General features: G+C 39.1%; 1 protein-coding gene across 6 annotated transcripts in view; it reads right to left on the bottom strand.

The window, feature by feature from the left end:
• vps13a (vacuolar protein sorting 13 homolog A) overlaps window positions 1–25,051 on the bottom strand; it is a 421,720-nt gene that overhangs the window by 213,411 nt on the left and 183,258 nt on the right. For all 6 annotated transcript variants that reach the window (XM_043712521.1, XM_043712528.1, XM_043712537.1 and 3 more), the window contains 7 exons: window positions 24,196–24,312; window positions 13,748–13,851; window positions 13,290–13,457; window positions 12,842–13,137; window positions 5,578–5,725; window positions 4,754–4,883; window positions 496–620 (listed from right to left, as the gene is read on the bottom strand). In XM_043712521.1, the coding sequence (XP_043568456.1) occupies window positions 496–620; window positions 4,754–4,883; window positions 5,578–5,725; window positions 12,842–13,137; window positions 13,290–13,457; window positions 13,748–13,851; window positions 24,196–24,312 (1,088 nt within the window). The remainder of the gene's footprint in view (window positions 1–495; window positions 621–4,753; window positions 4,884–5,577; window positions 5,726–12,841; window positions 13,138–13,289; window positions 13,458–13,747; window positions 13,852–24,195; window positions 24,313–25,051) is intronic.

Genomic DNA, 25,051 nt, shown 5'->3' with positions numbered 1-25,051 from the left:
TTGTACATTCCAAAACTACTCCATCAAACATGACTCACTGTGGCAGCTAAGCTCAGTTGACTGTACTTTTACCTCTGACTCAAAAGGCTCTGCGGGTTCAAATTCCACTCCAGGACTTCAACACAAAAATCAAGGTCAAAGTTCCAGTGCAATACTGACGGAGTGCTGCCATGTTATAGATAACACACTTCACTTGAAACAGCAGGAAACATCACGTGCATGGAAATTATCTCTTGGCATTATTTTGAAAAACAAAAACAAACTTATCCCTGGTATGCTGGACAATAGTCATCCCTCAAACACCACTAAAAACAAACTAGCTGATCCTCATCACATTGCTGCTTGTGATAACCTGGTGTGCGCAAACTCAGTTTCAAACACTGGCTTACTATAAACAGTGATTTTGAAGAAGCAAAAAAATAGAAATTGAAAAATGGCATTTTGTTAAAGAAAAACAACATTTTTTCAGCAGATAATTTAAGAAAACTGTTGTACCGGGTTCAAGGACTGACTGTACAGTATCAATGAAAGTTCATCTAATTTAAAATCCAACTTCAGCGTTGTTTTAACTCTGAAAGGTTTTTGTGTTTCTACAACAGCTGCCGTTACCACAGTTCTTCCTAAAGAAGAAAAAGAAATATTTTTAGTATTGAAATGAGCTTAGTATTTATGCAAAGATTTTTCTCCACAGATTTTATTTCATCATTTTCTTGCAGCAGTTTAAAAATTTCAGTCAACAAGTGGTATCAATGAGAAAGTAAAATGACCACAAAGCAACCAATTTGGTCTAAAAATTCACTCATTGCATAATATCCTCCATGAAAAAACCCTGTTATCATTACTATTGCTGTGAAAAAGGGGAAGTGGTGATGCGGTGGTAATGTCACTGGACTAATAATCCAGAGACCAAGTATAATTCTCTTGAGTACCAAGTTCCAATTCTATGGCAGCTGATAGAATTTAAATTTGTTTAATCAGGAATTGGAACCTAAAAGGACATGCTGTGTTAGGGTACAAGATGTGAGAGATTAAAAGACAGCAATTTTCCTAAAGTGGGAGAGTTTTCTGCAGAGAAGCTTGCATTCTAATAGGATCAGAAAGTGCACTAGTTCTTCTCAGACAATTGAATGTCTGCTAGCAAGCTTTCTGCTTGAATTGCAACACCAAGCTTGTTTGGAGTCTCCAACCATTCAGGAAGCCAGAAGCAGTCACTACTGGGGCTGCTGCCAGGACACTAGTGCTCAGACCCCTGGATGATGAATCACTAATGAAAACATTTTGTGTACAGGGAGTTTTGTGTCTCAGGGAAAGGAAGGCAGTGGTGTAGAAGTGAAGAATGGTGTGGCTAACAGAGGGCAGCCCCCTGCACAAGGTATAGTCTCTTTGCCTTACATAAACTAATACAAATTAAGAGAAATCCGAACACCCCATCCCAAACTGACAGCTTGTCTACCCTGGTTTATCAGTCATGTGGATCAACACTTTGTATCACTCCTGGAGCAGAAGTGATTGTACACCAAGAAGAATGAGACCCTTAACTAGTTGTTAATAGACTACTAAAGGACTTAATCGGTGGCTAAGCCCAACTTGGGCCTTCTTGCTGAGAACATAACTGCTCTGATGCAGGAAAGGGGTTAAGCATTATCCTGACTCCAACTTGCCCAACATCTGCCCTCCCATCATTGTTCCCTTCCATTTATTGGAAGGGAAAGATTGCACCTGACATGGCAAAAATTCACTATTATTCCTGATGAGGATTTCACTGTCCACTTTTCTCAATCACTCACAGGATACGAGTGACACAGGAAAATGAATGGTGTTCCTACAGTTTGTTAGGTAGAGACATCCCTTGGCTTGTCTCTGCAATGATTACAGAATGGAGACAAATATTTAAGTTCAGTCAGTATGTTACTTGGAGGGAATTCTAGTGATGGTTGTGTTCCCACAATCATACTGCTATTGTATCTCCTGGTACTTGATGTTTTGAGACTTCATTCTAAGCTTGGTATTTCTGTTACACATACAGCATGCACTGTAGTCACAATGCAATGGTGATGACGTCAGCTAGTACGAGGGGGACATAACTACAAATTGAGGGGTGATAGATTTAAGACAGATGTCAGAGGCAGGTTCTTTACTCAGAGAGTGGTAAGGGTGTGGAATGCCCTACCTGCCAATGTAGTTAACTCAGCCACATTAGGGAGATTTAAACAATCCTTGGATAAGCACATGGATGATGATGGGATAGTGTAGGGGGACGAACTGAGAATAATTCAGAGGTCGGCGCAACATCAAGGGCCGAAGGGCCTGTTCTGCGCTGTATTGTTCTATGTTCTATGACTTAGACTTCCCAAGTCTAATGATGCATAAGATAGACCATGAACATGCTTATGTCTGTTGTCATAACTAGTTTTTCTACAATAAGTCACAAGTCCATTGTCAGAAGCAATGATCTACATTCCATAACAAGCATTGTTGCCAGAAGATTCGCCTGCCATTGGCATACCAAGAGAATTTTGCTGTTTGCTATTTCACCTGTTTGGCCACATTATGATTCAACATCCATGGATATTAAGCTCTGGAGTGCTACCCAACTTGGAGCTCCTGACTCACAAGAAGGAATATGACCCAATCACTGTGCATTATCGACCACTGTGCCACAAGACTACCATACTGGTGGTGAACTATGTAGTGGAGTGTACTATCAACTACCTTCATTGAGATGGTATTGAGTTTCTACATACACGTAAGCAAATGAGGAATATTCAAATCACACATCACAAAGCAGTTCATTATTTAGCCTTCTCTTATATATATATTCTTGATATAATTGGTCCACACATTTCTAGTCAGTAGTGAACTCAATGTATCAGAGCAATGCTGATGATTTTGTTGATCGTCACAAGATTAATCATTTTGCAACGAATCATCATTACATCACACTTAAGTGGCACAATTCTACCTGTCACTCATTAATCCATGCCAGGATGTTGCACGAGTGCTGCAGTGCTTTGGCAATGCTTTATTACACAATAACAGAAAAAGCTGGAGTAAAATTACATAATATCGTATTCTTTCAAGGATCAGTAGCCATACACTCCAAGATTCCCTTCAACATTGCTCAGTATTCTACTGCTAATGGTCAGCCATCTTCACAGTCAACCATCTTGTCCTAAGCGAACTACAATCCTAAAGCTGGAATTAATTCACATTTGAGAATCTCATCCCACCATCACTTGTCCTTAACCAACAATAGACAGGGCAACCATAAGCAGAAAGCCTGAAAAATAAACATGGCTCAAGGTTGCCTGGTTGCTTTCAGGGGTTGCAGGTCCCTGTTTCAGAGGCCTGATCAAGGGCACGCAACCTGCAGTGAACTACTATGTCCTTGCTTCCCCATTCCTACAGCATTAGTGAATCCCTCCCCATGGGTCCTGACCATTTGAACTCGCATGTGGCCTGGGTGTTTGATATCTACCATTCCCATGGTGATGTTGCTGCCTATGATGCTCTCAGCCTTAAAGACCTGAAGCTCTTGAGGACTTGGAGAAGGGCAAGTGAGCAGGTAGAGGTGGAGGCATTTACACCCAAGTTACTGATCCCAGAAAACGCTTACAATTGGCCACTTAATGGTGAGTCTTCCCAAAGGTATGTAGAATGTTTTCAAGACTTTCCAGCTGATGGGCAAGACTCCCGTTGTCTAATTAAAATTCTGCCTCAAGAATCCAACATGCAGTATGAGGTTGAAATAAGTACAGCCAAATGAGGCCTCTCTTCTTTGACAGGCATTACTGAAACAGAGGGGTTATTAATTTTCAAATAAGTGAAAATTCAGAACTTTCAAAAATATCAATCCCTTGCTACACTTCAATTTTAAACTGGTTTTCCAAATTATGCATCGCTTAGCTCATTGAGCCAAATCTTATTTAAGTGGTGCATTAGACACTTTTTCCCTGCGTCCTTCAGCTTCAATAATAATTTTCTCTACAAGCTGGTAGCTGCAAAAGCTAACAGCGCAGAGGCCAATAGGATTTGTGATCTTCAGGAACAATGTGGCCAACAGTGCATAATTTCAACAGCTGGGAAGTAAAAATTTGGAAAGAAGTGAAGGTAAGGATGAATTCAGGTGAGTGAATTAATGTTAAGAAAGAAACAAAGTGAATAAAAGATAGAAAGCACTGAAAACACTCAGCACAACTATGAAAATTAGAGATGTTTTCAGGAGATTAAAAAAAAGAGTAAAAACAAAAGGGTTACATACAGGATGAAAGCAGAAGAGTTTAAATGGCCAAGTGTTGATGATTTAAGGCAAAAGAAGGAAGTGGTGACTGGCTAAAAATCTCAAGAGGTGTGAATGACAGAATCATGAACAGCTGTCATTTGTAAACCAAACTCAAAAGGGGAAGATAAATAAAACAAAATAAAGGGACAGTGGCAGAAGTGGTGACCAAAAATTGTTGAACTCAATGTAGAATCCAGAAAGCTGAATCAAAAGATTGTGCTGCTCCTCAAGCTTCCATTAAGCTTAACTGGGACACCATAGAATGTCATGGACAATTAGTTAGGAACTGGAGGGAGGTGGAAAACTGACATTGTTTAAAAGCTGGATAATCATATCTTTTCAAAGTCATTGAGAAAATATCAACTGCTTTTGCTGCAAGTCAAATAAGGAACATATGAGATGAGGAATAATTTTATTCAATATGAGATGTAAAATTAATAATTTCAATATCGATGCAAAAAGAATGCAAACCTGCAGAACTTGGAGAAGGACTTGAACTATTCCTCTGAGCTTGTACAGGTACAACTTCAACAGAATTATCACCCAAATTTTCATTCAGAGATTTCAATATGATGATCAGATCATCTTGGCTGAGCGTAGCCTATCAAAACATCAAATCAATACAAATGAAGAATAATACTTTAAAAAAGCATTAATCAACATCATGTCTATGAACAGCCGAGAGGCACAATTTATGTATATGCCTGCTTTGGCAGCAAAAATATATCTAAATCAAGTAAATAAAACTTGAAGAATAGGCAAGAATGGCAAATGTTTCCTTATTCATGTTACAAATTTAGGATTAAATTGGTACACTGACACCCAAGGACTTCCAGTTTTTTAAAAAATATATATTCTACCACTACTTTAGTCACGGTATACGTAGTGAGTTTAATATAAATGTCCGTGTCATATTATCACAAGCCAATTTTAAATAAATTTTAAATGAAATTCCTCATAAAATCTCCACACATCAGTTGCTTTCCAAACACTTGTTTATATCTTTAAGAAAGTCATTCAAATGTAGCAACAGTTACATTTTGCATTACATAACAAAAAATGTTCTATTGGAAGTTGTACAGAAAAACAGTTTAGTAAATCTTACTTAGAATCAGAAAAGCATTCAAAATGCTCATGTAAAGGAATGGGAGCAGGAACTAAGAAGAAAACGAAATAATTGTATTGAGTACTTGAGAGTTTGGTAACAGTTTGAAACCTAATTTGGGTAATTTATATCTGCTTTCTATTATTAGGAAATCTAATTCAAAACACAAATTTTGAAAAGATGCACTTACATGCAGAGGTTTTAGGGTTCCAAGAATTTTAATATCAGGAACCTCATGGTACCAAGCAGCAGACAAATTGCGTTCAACAACAACTTCCAGATTAACAGGTTGAAGCAAAGAGATTTCAGACCGAAAAGCTTCATTCTCAAATATTGTCCTGGTGAAATTAAAAAATATTTGATTTCAAAAGTCAATTATGTTATGCAATCATTTTTTGTAAAGAGAGTATGTGAAACATAAGATGTTGGTAACAAAAATCTTGGCTCATTAACTAGACATTAGAATACATTATTAGCCTTTCATACAATAGCATAAAAATTCCATAAATCTACTTTGTATTTAATAGATGTAAGTGAAAGTGACTTGGCCTTCTAAAAACTAACAAAAGATAACTTAATGTGATTCCATCCTGTTTAATCATAGCTGAAGAATCACTTGAAATTACTTGACATTTTGCTCCCACATTATCACCTTTAGTGTTCCAAAGAATCTGCCCACTTCTATTTCCCATGCATATGCTACCCCTTGGTAGCATCACCCAAAGAAACAGCATTAGTTTTCTCATTTTGCTGCAAAATCCAAACTTCACTCATTCACACTTCACTTGACTAATTCACTGTTGCTAAATTATCAGACTATTTACTCAAAATCTAGTACTTAACAGGCAGAATATTGGTAAGACTGAAGCCACTGAATATTGCTCCCCACTCCAAACTCTGCTCTTGAGCAAGATATTACTAATTCGACTTAATATTTCATTATTTGGCTTAATATCATGCACTGTTTTATAACCTTGGATGCTTTCATTTTGTTGAAGGACCTATATGTTGTTGATTTACTCTAATATTTTAAGATTAGTTTACTTGTAATTTATAACTAAGGTAATGCTACACAAGACGAAAAAGCAATATTGTTAAATAATTTGACTTCGTGAACTGCTGAATGTTCCATCAATTTGAAAACTTCCTCAATGCCTAAATGAATGAATGACTCTTATTGTTCATAATAAAGATTCCCACCAAGATAAGCTATTCTGTATAATTTGTTCAGCTTCAACATGCAACGAGTTAGAAGTAGTAAGCATAATATTAAAATTAGAGCCAAGTTATTCGAGTGCAAATAGGAAGTTTTTTTCCATATGCAGGTGGCAGAAATTTTGTATTTTTCCCAAAGACAGTGAAAGTTGAACCTTTCAGCTATAATTCTCAATTCTTCTATTCATATCAATTACATCATGGGGCAAATTTCAAAACTCCTAACTTTAAACTGATTTGAAGACTAAGTTTGAAGGTTTTTTTGTTAACGGAAACTGTTTTTCACAGTTGCAAACTAGATCATAAAAACTAAAAGAATTTTAAGAATATGATATGACAAGAGAATTGAAGTAGTTACATGCAGAAATGGAAGTTGCACGTATTTAAAGTTAAGTTAAAAATTTAGAGAACGAATAAGGAATACAGACAATAAAGATCTAATTGTTACTTTTTTTACAAAAATGATTTCTTGAAGGAAATAAAGTCAGAGAATCAGAGGTTTTACAGTATATAAAGCTGCCCTTTGTCCCACTGTGTCCATGATGTAGAGGTGTCGCTGTTGGACTGGGGTGGACAAAGTTAAAAATCACACAACACCAGATTATAGTCCATCAGGTTTTGAAAGTAAAAGTCCTTTAGAAGGGTCACTGGACAGGAAATATTAACTGTTTTCTCTCCATGGATGCTGCCAGTCCTGAGTTTCTCCAGCAAGTGTTTTTTTTGAAAGATCTACATTGCCTCCTTTGGGGCAGGCCTGCTCAAATACAAGCAAATCATATAAATAACAGGTGACTGACCTGCCTTCCTAAAAGGCAGTGTCATGATATCAGGGAGGATATCCTGCTCACCAGGATTTCCTGGAAATCAAGCCAGCAGCAGTGCTCCAGGAATGACATCCATCAAAGACCAGGACTGCAGGATAATGCAGACCCTAGGCAAATGATGTCAGATAGGATTTAATAGGGTGTGGGCTGCAGGAGAAGGAAAAAAAAGATCACAACAAGGTCTAGAGTGTGGCTTTCAGCAGATCTTCCAAGACTGGTTCCCTCAGTCAGATACTAGAGAAACGGAACAAATACAAATTGCTGGCGAAACCTTTAAGTCTGGCAGCATCTATGGAGAGAAAGTCGAGCTCACATTTTGCATCTACTGACCCTTCTTCAGACCTCACTTCAGAGGGAAGATCACTGAACTCAAAACTTTCTCTCCACAGACTCTGCCAGATCTGCTGAAATTCTCCAGCAATTTCTGTTTTTGTTCAGATTTCCAGCAACCACAGTTCTATATTTTATTTTACTGGAGGTAAGGCTTCAGGGAACTCCGTGACATTAATTAGGCTCAACATTTGCAATTATGTAAACAAAAACTTAGAACAACAAGGTGAGTCTATCAGATACTACCAATTTGATCAGATCTTGATAGCAAATTGTCTGATATTCATTGAATATTATTCAAAGTGTTATGGACAGAACAAATCCCATCAAAACATAGTAAGAAGATAGGCCTAGACTCCAACTTTTTCTTATTTTTGAAAGGGAAATGTAAGGTGTTGTATTCCAGGTGCAATTTGATTGGTTAAACTACCAGGCTTGAGGCAAAACACACTTTGTTCTGAGACTATAGTTAAAATACAAACAAAAGAATAAATTTAAAAATAAAATTAGCTTAAATGTAACTCTATTGGAATACTTAACAAGATAACATATATGTTAACTACCACTGATTAGCTGTTCCAAGATAGTAACATCCCATAAACCCTTGGCAGACCCAAATTCAGTAAAATAGATCGTCTCACATGCAACATTTCTCCAGTCCAGGAAGAACAAACATAAAGAGAAAATTCTGAGAAAGATAGAGCTCAAGCATTTTACTGAAGCATGGAGAGATGTATAGCAGCTTCAAAACCTCAACAGTTACTGAAATCTAAAATAAGATCCTGGCTCTTTGGAAGCCTGACCCTACCCCTTTATCGACGTTTGGGCAGGAGCCAAGCTGCCTGACCTGTTGTGCATTTCCAGCACCACTCTAATCTTGCCTCTAATCTCCAGCATCTGCAGTCCTCACTTTCGCCTACCCCTTCATGCTGCTTCAATTGTTGCAACTTTAAAAAGATAACAAAGGCCTCACAAGCTGTTTATTTTATTGGCTTAGAAGAGACAGCTCTGTGCCTCTGTCTCAACCCTTCTATTTTAAAACAAAACCTGGACAAAATACTCCTTCTAAAGCCATGTATCATCACAAAAGTATGATGCAAAACTAGAGAAATGAAGAGAGTTTAGAAAAGAGCAAGGGATCTTATACAAAAAGCAATGGTATATCTAAGAATAGGGACAAGATAAGAGGGAAATAGTAATATGAGAATATGGCAGAGAGAAAACCTCAGAAATAATCAACAATTAAGACTAGATGTCACAAAGATAGCAACAACACACAATTAAAGGTTCATAGCAAAGTAAATAAATTAATCGCACACATTGAAGCAAAAAAAAGAAAAAGAAACTGTAAGCCATGATGGAGACATTCAGTATGACAAGATTTGGGTCTTGAATATTAAGGGGTATATGACATTCAAAAAAAATAGGAAGCTAGGTAAAGGTAAAAGGATAGCAATGCTAATCAAGGATGGCATTTGTGTAATAATTAGGCACATCCTTGGCTTAGAGGTTCTGTATGTGGGATCAGTTTGGGTAGAGAAGAAGGAGAAATAAGTCACAGTGGGAGGGGTTTATGGGCCCCTAACAATAATCAAATTGTGGAACAAAATATACAAGAAGAAATATTGGGTGCTTTGATACAGATACCGTAATAAACATGGGTGGCTTTATATATGAATTGGAAAAAAATCAGCAGTAGTAACTTGGATAAAGAGTTCACAGAATAATTTCAAGATAGCTTCTTAGAACAGGTTATGATGATTTGGTATTGTGACAGATTAATTGATGACTTCAAAGTTAACCAACCCTAGGTAGCAGTGACCACATGATTAAAATTTTACTTTCGGACTGAAAAAGGGAGAAGATTGGATTTCACAATAGTATTTTGATGGGAATCTGGAATTCACAATACAACTGATCAGCCATGTTCTTACTGAATGACTGAGCAAGCTCCTTTATTATATGTTCATTGTGATGTCAGTTTGCTTGTCATGCTCCCAGTGCATTGAGAGGCCTACCCATACTGGGATAATAACAGCACCACTCGGATGTGGCCCCAGGCACCTTTCTGTCATGAGCTTAAATCAGCCCAGAGGTACAATACCGCAGAGTCCCCATGTGCCACTATTGTGCCTAATTAAGTGCCCTCCCTGCCTTCAAACTGATCACTGGAGAAGGCTTAAAATAGCATACTAGATCAATGTTTACGTAAAGATTTATAGCTTGGGTGTCAGGTGCTGGAGTTCTGGGTAAGTTTGCCAAGCTGGGAAGTTGATTTGCAGACATGCAAGGAAATAGGAATCCTGTACCAAACGCTTAAGCATTACCTGTGAACAACTGCAATTCTTACATGGATGTCGAAGGAATCAAATATTACCACCCTGTGTCAGATCAACAACTCACATCAACAACCCACAAGCCAGAGAAACAGTCATGACAAAACGGTTTTGGGATGATCCAGGTTATGGTTACAGATGCACATAACAGATTACACAGGTACAGACAAGAAACTGTGCAGCAAAAATTGTTAATTTCAAAAACAATCAATCAGAAGTGGACCGTGACAATCAAACAGGCCATCACCATGGACAGAACAGAACCACATACAGAAAGAGAACGGCACTACAATACAAAATGAGTAAGCTAGCCAACAGCAGAGAAGACAACACACAGACACCTGGGTAAGAAACCTCTCCAACAGAAACCTTACAGATACAGAAAAAGCGGTACTAGCCAAGGGACTCAAGTATAACCACAGGGATGCAAAAACAACAGACTTCTTAGCTGCACTACAATGTACACTCAGAAGTAACTGACTAAATAAAGAGACACTGGAAACAGTCAGACAAACCAAAATAACCTCACTCGCAAAGAAAAGACAAATGAACAACCTCAACACCAAAGAGACAAAGCCCTAAAAACACTCAAAAAATTACAAAAAACATAACCATAGTACTACCGGATAAAGGCAGAATGACAGTCATTCTGAACAAGACCACACATATTCAGAAAGCAGAGAAACCACTTGCAGATACTGACACCTACCTACAGAGGGAGTTTGACCCCACGCTACAGCTAACTAATACGCTATTGAACACACTACGGAACCTACAAAAAAAAGACTAATAACCAGGATTGACCTACAAAGGATGAAACCAGAAAGCAACAACACCCTAAGATTTTACAAAACTACCCAAGGTACACAAACCAGACATACCACCTAGATCCATTGCAGCACTTCCAGGACTCCATCACATAAACTGAAACATCTTATCAGCAGATCCAAACACTCCATACAATCATCACAGGAATTTCTATACATCAAAAACATAAACATAGCAATGGTCTCATTTGATGCAATGGCACAGTTCGCTTCAACTGACAAAACTCTAGCCAGAGAGATAACAGCCAACCTCCTGAACAAGCAGAACAGAGAACATAACAGGAAATCTCTCAACAAGGCCTGCATACGCAAACTACTAGACCTGTGCTTGATGACACACTTCCCATTCAACAAGCAAATATATGAACAAATCAATGGGACGTCTATGGGCTCAGCCATCTCCGAGCTCATAACAGAAGCAGTGTTGCAAAGATTGGAACAAACAGCCCTGCCACAAATATAACCCAAATTCTGGTTCAGGTATATGGACGACACTTTTGTAGTTATTAAGAGAACAATGATCGAGAACACACATTGGAATATCAACACCATGCTCACAGGGATCAAATTTACGAGAGGAGGAGGAGACCAATAACTAACTCCCATTCCTGGATGTAATTGTAGAAAGAAGACAGAAGTGAATCCAGTACAAGAGTGTACAGAAAAGCCACACACACGGACCAGATCCTGAACTACATAAGCAACCACCTGAATACACAAGAGAAGCTGCATTAGGACCCTGTTCAAAAGGGCTACAATACACTGCAGTACTCCTGACCTACGAAGGGAAGAACACCACCTCTACAGAATCTTCACCAAGAACAGATTCCCCACAACTTCATCCGCAGATGCCTAGCAAAGTATGACAAGGACATGCCACAACCCAATACACTAGCCACACTGCCTTATATAAAAAATGTTTCGGAACAGCCAGACTTCTCCGACCATTCAGATTCATGTTAGCCCAAAAACCACCAGCCATGCTCTGACAACTCACCAGAACAGAAGACCCTATATCCATCATGTGCAAAACTAACATAATTTACAAGATTCCATGAAAAAACTGCACAAAACACTATATAGGATAAACAGGCAGGCAAGCAATCCACATCCACGAACACCAACTAGCCAGTAAATGCCACGACCAGCTGACCCGAGTAGCCATACACACAGATGACCAATGATCACAAATTCAACTGGGACAACACAACGACCATAGGATAAGGTAACAGAGGACAGCCAAAGAATTCCAAGAAGTATGGAACTCATCCACGGACTCCATCAACAAGCACACAGATCGAAACCCAACATACCGGCCACTACAACGAACAATCGGAACCGGAAGCAGCAGGGACGGAACCAAATAATTTCCAGAAGACACAGTACTGCAGCATTTCACAGACGGCTCCAAACCACTGAGGATGTCACCTTGACAGGAGACGAAATGTCTGCAAATCAACTTCCCAGGATCATTGAACATACCCACAACTATAATGTAGTAGATATTTATTTCTGAATCATATTCTAATATTACAAATTTAATTGTTACTCACAATATTCAAGAAACTTTATTACTATTTTATTATCATGACCCCGTAGAAGTACTCTTGGCTATGAATCAAGTTTTCAAGTTAACATCAAGCAAGCATTCACAAACCTAGAATAGATTCCAGTAGAAGTTCATCAAAATTATTTTTCAGGCTAAAATGAAACTTTACATAAATGTTGCCTATCTATAAAGACAGTGATACAGCTTAGGTATTAGTTAGGATTTGGATGCAGTAAACATAAAGGTTTGACCTTTATTTTAAAATGGACTATAAAGATTCAAAATATGACCCATTCAAATATTAGGAAGCAGTCAAGTGTTCATGATATATATTGTTGTATTACTTTTTAAAAATTCTATAGAATTTCCATACCTGTACAGTTTAAGTTCACGTAACGAAATTTTCATGGAGTCAATTATAGGTGGGAGATTAGTGGAACCTTTTTGTTTTACCAGTGAGAAACTGTTCTGAATAATGACAAAACCAAAGTCTGCAACAACAACATTTTTTGACACAGGAGATTGAGGTACAACAACAACAGGTGCATTGATGTGAATGTCAAGTTGCATTCTAGTGCTCCGTTCTGCAAGATCCTTCACGCCAGATGCTGCTTGGACAGTTGCCTCTGTGACAGCTTCTCTGGCAGCTTGGAAAATGTTGAAGAATGCCTGAAACAAGTGAGATGCTGTTATGAACAGAAGCTCGGTGCACTGTATTGAAAAAAATAATCTACAGTAATTCAAGCAAATGCTGACAATGAAAATAAAGATTTTTTCAACAAATTCTGCACACTTCTTGAGTAAATTTAAAATTTCCTCACCAATACTGATGACACAAACTTCTTTACAAAGATGACTTGGATACAGCCAACTGTCAATTGAACACAACTATCAACTACATCCATATTAGAATAGGCTAAACCTTCTGTCGCATCTACATGAGAGATTATTTTGAAGTTGAAGACCTCTTTTCCAGCAATGGAAACAGCCTTTGAAATAAAAAGAAATCTTAATGAAACACCAGGTTACTTTTAAAAATTGCAAAAACAAGCAAATAAACCTGTTAAATGTTATGTCAATTAAGGAAGATATTACTGCTATACTTGTACATAGCCAATGTGTACACAGGTACAGTTTTCTCATACCATTTTATGATATAGATGAGAATCAATGATTAATGACGGACTGAAGCTATAGTAACCTAGCTTCCAGTTATCCCCAATAATACAGAGGATGAATAGAAAGATACTGTGTTTTAATACTGATTCATCAAAAATACCTTTTTGTATATTGCATCTTCACTGGAATCCAAAACTACAATATTCTTCAGCTTTGCTGTAACTTCTGATAAATTCTTCCTCAAAGCCACCTCAGCATCAAGACCTATCCGAATATAAATGATGATATTTCACACACACAGAATAATCACAAAAAGCATTGGTACAAATTTGCAAGTCATCCAGAAACCAATCCTACACACCAGCTATGTCCTCCATTTGTTTTATTCTGTCTGGGCTTAAATTTAAATTCTATCCATTGCCATTTTAAATCAAAAAATACCAAATTTCATTTCAAATGCTTCATCTTCCAAATTCCCATTACAGTTGTCCCTTCAAAAGAACGAATAAAATGAATTATATGTGCATCTTTGCAATCTGATGCACCATCTAATCACCCTAGTTTTGTGGGATCAATTTGTTTTCATCTTCCTATAACAAAATCTCACTCAGAAATGTTCTGTTTCGAATGTTTTGTTACAAACTCTGGAAAAAGGCTATCTTTAATAATTAAAAAATAATTCACAGACAAACTGAATGGTCTTACCACATTTCCCCATATAATAAAAATTTTGAAGTGCAACAAGAGGGGGTGAGAAGATGTTAGCTAACAGTTGTTACCATGTTCACTTGCTAAGAAACAACTGTAGAGTTATCTGTATTTGGTAAAGCTGACTGCAAAAAGCAGTTGACCAGAATACTGGGAAATATATTTCTTTTCAAAGCTCTACTGAGCAATCTTCAATTTATACAGAATCACTTTCCAGACCAATGATCACACAGTTTAACACTTCATACAAATTATAAATCTCTTCCCAAAATTGACCGAGTTGATCTTAATCCATAATTCAATTGATATTCATATTTATTCAATGGTAGCAGCTCGAGACACAAGATTGAGTTCAAGTGTAAGTAAAGCTTTAGCGCACAAATCTCAGCCAACACCTGCGCACAGGATTGAGAAAGTCACTGTTCAAACATGGCATGTGTAATTTGTTAGCCGTTATGATGCATGATTCAGTATGCAAATCTTTTGCATTCTAATTTGCTGAAGTTTGAATGCAGCTGACAACAAGAGAATAATGGCATTCAAGACTTCTATAAAGATGGAGATCAAGGTTACTTCACAACCAATTAGGTTTAGGGAACAGCAGAAACTATCTGAAAAGATTGTTGAATCAGCACAGGTAAATAAGATGGAGATAAATAAAGGAAAAAAGTAAAGAGACGGAAAGAACGATTTATTGAGAGTAAAATGGAATGGAAAAGGGAAGAAAAATATCTTAGATTACAAATTAAATTATAACATTAAAGTAAATCCAGATCATCCTTGGAGAAAGTGTATGCCTTTGCTGAATAAGGAAATGGTTAAATCTTCAATTTGTGCAATTTTAAATTGGACTGTAATTTGAGATTTGTTCCAACAAAATTCAAAAGTTTAAAAAATTTTGTAGCTTCAAGTTTTGAGCAGGCCTATTTTCAAAGGGTGCCTTAAGCCTCATTAAGAACCGGCTGAAACTGGAACCTCATTTATAGAGTAAATTAATCCAACCCAGCATAGACTTTCAATAAAATTGAGGAGATAACTGGAGGAAAAAGCATTTATAGACTTTAAAGTGAAAGTACGTTCTCCAGGTCTCCAGTATTTTGTTTTTGTCTTTTTTAAAAATATCTAATTAGGTACAAGATTGATATTAGTGCATTAAAAATGGGAAATAATAAAGTGTAAAAACAGCAGAGATATTAGAGCAAGTTTAATTAATAAGTTAATTAAAAATGAGGGAGAAAGTAGATCAGATGGCATGTTGCAGCTGTAACATGTGGGAACTGCTGAACACCAAGGTGATCCAAGTGTAGCAAACGTTTGCAGCATGAACAACTAAGGATCCGCATTGAGGCGCTGGAGTCTGAGCCACAGACATTGTACATCATCAGGGAGAGAGAAGGTTATCTAGACACTTTGTTCCAGGACGCAGTTACACCCCTTAAATTAGAGAGTTCAAACTTAGTCTGTGATGAAGGACAGGAGAATGTGACTGTAGGTGGGGTGAGCATAGGAACTCGAGGGACAGCTCTGTGGAGCGTCAATCCATACAGTAGTAAAAATAGCAGTGAGACAAACTGATCACAACACCACATAACAGGGAACCATTCATGGAAAACAAAGAAGTATTAACAGAGATAGGGTAGTGGCAGGAACTTTTGAAGGATATAGCCATAAGTGCCTCTATAAGCTTGAGTTGGAAGGCTATGTTTCCTGCTTGGTCCCAAAGTTAAAGATATCTCGTTGAGGCTTATGAAGAACTTGGAGTGGATTCAGTTGAAAATCACACAACACCAGGTTATAGTCCAAAGGGTTTATTTGGAAACACAAACTTTCAGAGCACTGCTCCTTCATCAGGTGATTGTGAAGCTTAACAGTCACCTTCTCGAAATAACCCAAGGTTTTATAACAAAACGTGAGAGGTTAGAGCCTGTCTGTATCCCAATCTTTAGTCAAAGTGGTTCTATTTCCAAAGTAGGATTTATAAAACGTTGATATGGATTGACTGCCTGCTGATTTTGTGCCTTTTGAACAAAATAGAATATATCTGCAAATGCAAATTCACCCCATAGACTTACATGTGTGTCCATGTGAGTGCGTCCATAAGAGAGCGTTGCATGCTTGGTACATTGCGGGCGCAAGTGTGACAGAGCATAAGCCTTGAGAGGGTGTGTGCATGCATGAGAGAGAGGGTCTGTGCGAGTGTGAAAGTATATATGTGTGTGAGATTGAGCGAGTGTATAGTATAGTGGGGTCACCTGTAGTGTCACAGGAACCCAGTTGAGGCCATTCTCACGGGTACCAAACTTGGCTATCAGCCTCTGCTCAGCCACTCGGCGTTGTTGCCTATCCCCAAGTCTTCCTTGGAGGATGATCACCTGAAGATCCACGGCCGAACGTCCCTGACCGCTGAAGTGTTCCCCGATCTGAAGAGAACATTCCTGCTTGGCGATTGTTGAGCAGTGACCATTCATCTGTTGTCGTAGTATCTGCTTGGTCTCGCCAATGTACCATGCCTCGTGGCATCCTTACCTGCAGCGTATGAGATAGAGAATGTTGGCCGAGTCATATGAGTACCTGCTGAGTACACGGTGGGTGGTGTCCCCACAGATAATGGTGGTATCCATGTCGCCACTCTGACATGTCTTGCAGTGGTTGACATGACAGGGTTGTACGGTGTTGTGGTCGATGGTGTCCTGAAGGCTGGGCGGTTTGCTGCGAACAATCGTCTGTTTAAGATTTGGCCGTTGTTTAAAGGCGAGAAGTGGAGTCGCAAGAAAGATCTTGGTGAGATGCTCATCCTCATTGATGTGTTGCGGGCTGCACAGAACATGGTGTAGTTTTTTGGTGTCTGGGAAGTACTGGACAACACTATCACTTATAACCAGTGTCAGTGTCCTGAGGAGGTCATTATGGTTTCTCACTGTGGGACTTTGGACCCGGCAATCGATGAGTTGAGCATTGTACCCTGTTCTTATGAGGGCATCTTTGAGCACCTTCAGGTGTCTGTCATGTTCCTCCTCATCTAAAAAGGTCCTGTGTATGCATTGGGCTTGTCTGTAGGGGATGGCTGTTTTAATACGTTTAGGTGCAAACTAGGGAAGTGTAGCATTATGAGCTTATCTGTGGATTTGCGGTAGAGTGAGGTACTGAGGAGATGCATGTGTCCAAGAATGAGACAGATGCTCAAGAGTAGTCCACGATTAGTCTGATGGTGGGTTGAAATATATGTCTATGGTGTGAATTTATATTTGCAGAATTATATTTGTAGATACATTCCATTTCGCTCAAAAAATGCACAATCTTCAGGCAGTCAATACATGTAATATTTTGTAAATTCCACTTTGGAAATAGAACCTGTCTAATTCAAGATTGAATCAATAAACTTGTTGGACTATAACTTGGTGTTGTGTGATTTCAACTTTGTCCACCCCAGTCCAACACTGGCTCCTCAACATCTTGGAGTGGAAAGGTAGACTTTAGGTTGTTGTCATTCATTTTGATATTAATGACAAGGGTCTGCTGAAAGATTCTGAACAGTTAGGAACTAAACTAAAATGCAGAACCTCCAAGGTAATACTTACAGGATTACTACCTGAACCATGGCTGAATGGGCATTATGCATATAAAGGAATTAAATATGTGGCTGAAAGATTGGAGCAGAAGGAATGGGTTTCGGTTCATGGGGCACTTCCATCAGTACTAAGTTAGGAGTTAGCTATTCCATTTGGACAGCCTTCACTTTAACTGTACTGGGACCAATGAACTGGCAAATTGAATAGCTAGGACTATTGTCAGGGCTTTAATCTAACTGGGGCTGGGACATAAGAGGTTTGGCAGAAACTTTAGACTTGCAAATCAAAAGAATTTGGCACCATTGCAGGGCAACTATTTTGACAATCATACCCAAAATGGAACAGAAGGAGCAGAGTTTATGAGCATTAAAAAAAAGTAACATAGGGACAAAGGGGGAACAATGTAATAAGGCAAAATTAATGGGATTTTGATTACAATGCGCAGAGTATTTGTAAAAACATAGATTAATTAGTGACACAAATATAAGTTAACAGTAATGATCTTAGAGCCATTACGAAAAATGGTTATAAAAAGATCAAAGTTGGGGTATGTGACCTTCCAAAAGCACAAGTAGTAAGGAAAGGCTAGAAGCGTGACCTTTTTTTAAAATATGAGATGGAATTAGTACATTAGTAAGAAATTATCTTGGATGTAGAATCAAGGGAAAGACAACACTTGTAAAGCCGCCCCCAAATAACAGTAGCTGTTCTATAGGACACAGAGAGGACAAAAATCCAGAAGATAACAAGGCTATGTAAATAAAAGGCAGCACATTAATCTTTGATGGCTTTAATCTTCATATATATTGGGAAAATCAAATTGGCAGAGGTAGGCACAATGCAGTAATCAAAGAGCATTCAGAATAGCTTCCTAGAACAATGTGTTGTCGATCCACGTAGGAATCAGGTTATTTTGCATCTGATAATGTACAAAGAAACTGGTTTAATAAATTTTGTCAGAATGAAAGATTCCTGAAGGAACAGCAGCTATACCATGGTAGAATTTAGCATCTGTTTGAGGGTGCATAATGTAGGTAGGACACAAGTGTACTTAACTTAAATAAGGATAAATACATGGAAATGAAGATAGAATTAGCTGGAACCAACTGGAAAAAGAGTTTAGCAGTAAAAATGGTTAAGGAATAGTGGCAGACTTCTATTAAAAAAAAGACACAAAGCAACAGTATGTCCTAATGAGAACAAAAGATTCCATGAGGGGGATAAACCAACCATCGTTAACCAGTTAAGAATAGTATCAAATTGAAAAAGAAATCATGGAATGTGCTGAAGATTAGTGGCAAATCTGAGAATTGGGCAAGTTTTAAGAGTCAACCAAAAGATGGTTAAAATTTACTAAAGAGGGAGAAAATAAACTGAGGGAAAAATTGTATATAACAAAGCACAATAACTTTTTTAAATATATAAAATGGAAGAGAAGAACAACAGTGATTAGATTAGATTACTTTAGATTAGATTACTTTAGATTAGATTAGATTACTTACAGTGTGGAAACAGGCCCTTCGGCCCAACAAGTCTACACCGACCCGCCGAAGCGTAACCCACCCATACCCCTACATTTACCCCTTACCTAACACTACGGGCAATTTAGCATGGCCAATTCACCTGACCTGCACATCTTTGGACTGTGGGAGGAAACCGGAGCACCCGGAGGAAACCCACGCAGACACGGGGAGAACGTGCAAACTCCACATAGTCAGTCGCCTGAGGCAGGAATTGAACCCGGGTCTCTGGCGCTGTGATGCAGCAGTGCTAACCACTGTACCACCGTGCCGCCCACCAGTGAACAGGTCTTTTAGAGATTTAGGCTGGGAAATAATAATTTAAAGTCAGAAAAATGGCAGGAATGTTGATTCCTGCTTTCTATTTATATGTTTGGGTTTCTTTGGGTTGGTGATGCCATTTCCTGTGGTGATGTCATTTCCTGTTATTTTTCTCAGGGGTGGTAGATGGGGTCTAACTCGATGTGTTTGTTGATAGAGTTCCTGTTGGAATGCCATGCTTCGAGGAATTCTCATGTGTCTCTCTGTTTGTCTTGCTCTAGGATGGATGTGTTATCCGAGTCAAAGTGGTGTCCTTCTTAATCTGTATGGAAGGATACTAGTGAGAGAGGGTCATGTCGTTTTGTGGCTTGTTGATGTTCATGAATCCTGGTGGCCAGTTTTTTGCTTGTTTGTCCAATGTAGTGTTTGTTGCGATCCTCGCACTGTATTTTGTAAATGACATTAGTTTTGCTTGTTGTCTGTACAGGGTCTTTCAAATTCATTAGCTGCTGTTCTGGTTCCTGTATCTAAAGGAGGACATACAGGTGGTCCAGAGGAGGTTTACAAGAATGATCCTAGAGATGAAGGATCACATGATGAGTTGTTGAATACTCTGCGTCCATACTTGTTGGGATGAGTGGGATCTCACTGAAACTTATAGAATACTGAAAGGCCTGGATAGAGTAGACATGGTGAAGATGTTTCCAATAGTGAAAGAGACTTGGACCCAAGCACACAGTTTCAGAGTGAGGCGATGATCCTTAAAACTGAGAAAAGGAGGAATTTCTTCAGTCAGAGGATGGTGGATTTGTGGAACTCATTGTCGCAGAAAGCTGTGGAGGCCAAGTCATTGTGTATTTAGGGAGAAAGTGAGGTCTGCAGATGCTGGAGATCAAAGTTGAAACTTTATTGCTGGAACAGCACAGCAGGTCAGGCAGCATCCAGGGAACAGGAGATTCGACGTTTCGGGCACAGGCCACTCTCTGCTCATTCCTGAAGAAGGGCCTGTGCCCGAAACGTCGAATCTCCTGTTCCCTGGATGCTGCCTGACCTGCTGTGCTGTTCCAGCAATAAAGTTTCAACATTGTGTAATTAGGACAGAGATAGATAAGTTCTTGATTAGTCTGGGGATGAAAGATGAAGGGGAGAAGGGAGGAAACAGTGTTGAGAAACCATGTTAGCCATGATCGAATGGCATAGCAGACTCGAAGGGCTGAATAGTCTAATTCTACTCTTACATCTTATGGTCTAAATACAATAAATATCACTAGAGGAAAATTACTTGGGAAACAAATGGGGCTAGAGACCAGGAAGTTCTCTGGACCTGATGGAATACATTCTAGGATATTAAAAGAAGTAGCTGCAAAGACAGCAAATGCGCAGGTAGTGATCTTCCCAAATTTTAAGCATTATCGAAATGTCGAAAACAATTGGAAAACGACCAGTGTAACCTCTTATTCAGAAAGGCAGGAATATTAAAAAAAAAGAAAAGTTCACTGTCTCTGGGTTGATACTAGGCATAGAGGTATTCAGCATGTACTCATTGGGAGTTTACATGAATGAGAATGAGAGGAGATCTTATTGAAACATAAATAATTCTTAAAGAGACTTGATAGGGTAAATGCAGTGTTATACTTTCTGATTGTGTCCTCTGATCCTCAATGTTTGCACACAAGTGGGGGTTCCCCATCTAAGACTGAGACAAGGAGGACTTTTTCTCTCAAACTGGTGAATCTGTGGAATTCTTTACCAGCAGAGGATTTTTGAATCAAACTCATTAAAGAACAGTCAAGGTTGAGACAGACAGACCACTTTCTAATCACTGAGGGAATCACAAACATAGGAAAGTGTTGAGGATCATCAGATCAGCAATATTTGCAATGACTTGATGGGCTGAAAATGTGTTGCTGGAAAAGCGCAGCAGGTCAGGCAGCATCCAAGGAACAGGAGAATCGACGTTTCGGGCATAAGCCCTTCTTCAGGAGTCTTGATGGGCTCAATTTCTGGATTAGTGGTGCTGGAAGAGCACAGCAGTTCAGGCAGCATCCGAGGACAGGCAAAATCCAAGGACAGGCAAAATCTGTCCTCGGATGCTGCCTGAACTGCTGTGCTCTTCCAGCACCACTAATCCAGAATCTGGTTTCCAGCATCTGCAGTCATTGTTTTTACCTCATTGATGGGCTCAATGCCTATTTTTGCTCTTGAATCCCATGGTGTTACAATTTATGGTAGAAGAAGATTGGGAATAAATACTCCATTCCCACCCTCCCCAACAAGCTATCACTATTACCCTCAATCTGCATCCACCTATCGCCTTCCCAGCTACCTTCCCTCCAGCCCACCCCCACATTTATCTCTCAGCTCCCTTTCCCCTCCACATTCCTGATGAAGGGCTTATGCCCGAAATGAGGACTCTCCTGCTCTTTGGATGCTGCCTGACCTGCTGTTTTTTTCCAGCGCCACACTATTCGACTCTGACTCTCCTGCATCTGCAGTCCTCACTTTCTCCCAGTTGATTTATTGAAGTCAAATACCTACCCAGTTCAGCTCTGAACAAACTCACCTCCCCTTGATATTTAATGGCATAAATCTCCCTGAATCTGCTACTGTCAATATCCTGGGACTACCATTGATCAGAATTAAAACTGGAACAATTAGAAAAATACCGCAGCTGTAAGAACATGTTGGAAGATAGAAATTCTGAGGGGTGTAACTCAGCTATCTCCGCCAAAGGACACCCACCACCATTAAGGCACAATTCAGGAGTATGATAGAATACTGTCCATTCGCCTAAACATGAGCAGGTTCAACAACCTTGATGAAGTTCAAAATAAATCAGAACACAGCAGCACGCTTCACCGGAACACCACTCCCCCAACCCCATGCCTGTTAACTTGCATTCTCTGCACCATTAATACACGTGGCAGCAATGCAATATCTCACCTAGACGTCATCAAATTTTCCAAATTTGCAACTTCTACCACACGAAGGACACAGCAGCAAATGAACAGAATATCACCGCCTTGGAGCTACATCGCTATTGCTTCACTGTCACTAGGTTATAAACATAGAACTCCCTTCCCAATATCACCACTACATCCCAGGGGTAGAAATAGTCCAAGTTGGTAAAACTGCCTGCTACTTCAGTGCATCAACGTGTTCCCTGGCCAACATGCGTCTCAGGTTTGCTGCAGTGCTCCAACAAAGCTCAACATAAGCTTGAATAACAGCACCTCATTTTTGACTTGGAAACTATACAGCCTTCTAGACTCAATATGGACTTCAGCAATTTTAGGACTTGAGGCACCTTCTCCCATGTCCTTACCCCAAGCCCCACACACCAGACAATGTTATCACATGGTCTGCTATTACACACAACCCATTATTAGCACTAATAGGCCCCATTAGCAGCCATTTATACTCCTAGGCTGACTGTTATCCACTCTTTTGTCTATTCAACTATTCTTCTCTCCCTAGGCTCCATCTCCACCATTTGTTTTCTCCTTACTCTTCCCGCTACCCCCACCTCCCACACTACTTTCAGCTCAGAAAAAAAAAATTATGCAAACATCAGTTTTGAATAAGGATTACTGGACCTGAAACATCAATTTTCACTCTGCTTTCTCTCCAGAGATGCTGCCAGACCTGCTGAGATTTTCCAAAAAGTTCTGTTTTTGTTTCTGATTTCCAGAATACACAGTTCTTTTGGTTTTCTTTGGTAAATAACACTCATCTTCAAGGGTGATAAATGCCCTGTCAAATGTTCACATTCTTTGAATGATTTTACAAAATAAAACTCACTGTTCTTTGTACAGAAGAGTCCTCACGGACCTCTTTGTTCTTCATTGTATTACCTCATATTTATCTATGTTGATCTTAATTTGTCAATTATTCATTTTTCCAAAACTTGATTAATATTAATCTCTAATTCATTGCAGACCTATTGGGTGCTATCACCCTCAAATTGGCAACATCTATAAATTTATCAATTATAGTTTTGATTCTAAGGGTCATAGTTATGTAAAATATGAACACCAGTGATCCCAGCACTGATCCTTGTGGAATTCTAGTTCCCACCCTCTGAAATTCTGAACACATTTCTTTCAACATCATTATTTTTCTTGTAATAATTATGCAAAGTTGCTGCATTTTTCTTGGGATTGCATTCTTCAACCATTATAAATAGGATGCAAATCAACTATTGAATAGGCTCCCCATTTCCTTAGTTTTAATTATAAATCCTAACTTTCAGCTTTCAAAGGGTCCACGTTACACGTGACCACTCTAATTTTCCTACTAGAAACAAATAATATTGCAATAATTTTGATATTATATTCTTTGCACGTTCCTTCTTCTAATCCCTATTTGTGACCCAATGAATGTTTATTTTGCCAAAACTGCTTGCTGGTTATTAATATCCAAAATTTGCAAAATTATAAAATGCAAATCTTTAAGTAAGCAAATGTATTTATGTCTTCTGTGTACCTTAATTCGCAAGTTACTAAAAAAAATGCCTGCATCGACAATAGAAACATGATTCAACTACTTACCCACAATGCTTATTTCGGCAATTCTTCTGGTTGGATCACAGACGAAAATCTTCAGAAGTGCCAGTTCTGCACACAAATGAAGTTTGATCAGATCTTCTAACCTTCCACTTCTCGGAGCTAAAAAAGGAGTTAAAAGAATGTGTATAATTACAGTTAAATATAAATTTGCAAAGAAAAGACAGAGAAAGAGAGACGCGCACACTGAAAGACGGGGGAGAGGGAGAGAGAGGCAGAAAGGCAGAGAGAGAGAGACAGAGAGACAGACAGACAGAGAATCAGAGACAAAGAGAGAGAAGGACAGACAGACAGAGAGAGAGACAGAGAGAGAGAGAGACAGAAACAGAGAGAGACAGACAGACAGACAGAAAGAGAGGGAGAGAGAGAGACAGACAGACAGACACAAAGAGCGAGTGGGAGAGGTACCGAGACAGAGGGACTGTGACAGAGAGAGAGACAGACAGACAGACACAAAGAGCGAGTGGGAGAGGTACCGAGACAGAGGGACTGTGACAGAGAGAGAGACAGACAGACAGACACAAAGAGCGAGTGGGAGAGGTACCGAGACAGAGGGACTGTGACAGAGAGAGAGACAGACAGACAGACACAAAGAGCGAGTGGGAGAGGTACCGAGACAGAGGGACTGTGACAGAGAGAGAGACAGACAGACAGACAGAGACAGAGAAAGAGAGGCAGAGTTTGAGAAAGAGAGAGAGAAACAGACAGAGAGACAGAGACACAAACACACACAGACTGGGGGAGGGGGAAGAGAGAGAGAGGGACACAGAAAGAGAGACAGAGACAAAGAGAGACAGAGACACACTGAGCGAGAGAGAGAGAGAGACAGAGAGAGACAGAG

The sequence above is a fragment of the Chiloscyllium plagiosum genome, chromosome 2 (assembly GCF_004010195.1).
Source record: "Chiloscyllium plagiosum isolate BGI_BamShark_2017 chromosome 2, ASM401019v2, whole genome shotgun sequence".
NCBI lineage: Eukaryota > Metazoa > Chordata > Chondrichthyes > Orectolobiformes > Hemiscylliidae > Chiloscyllium > Chiloscyllium plagiosum.
Note: the sequence above shows the minus strand (reverse complement) of the source record. Positions and strands in the feature narration are given on the sequence as shown.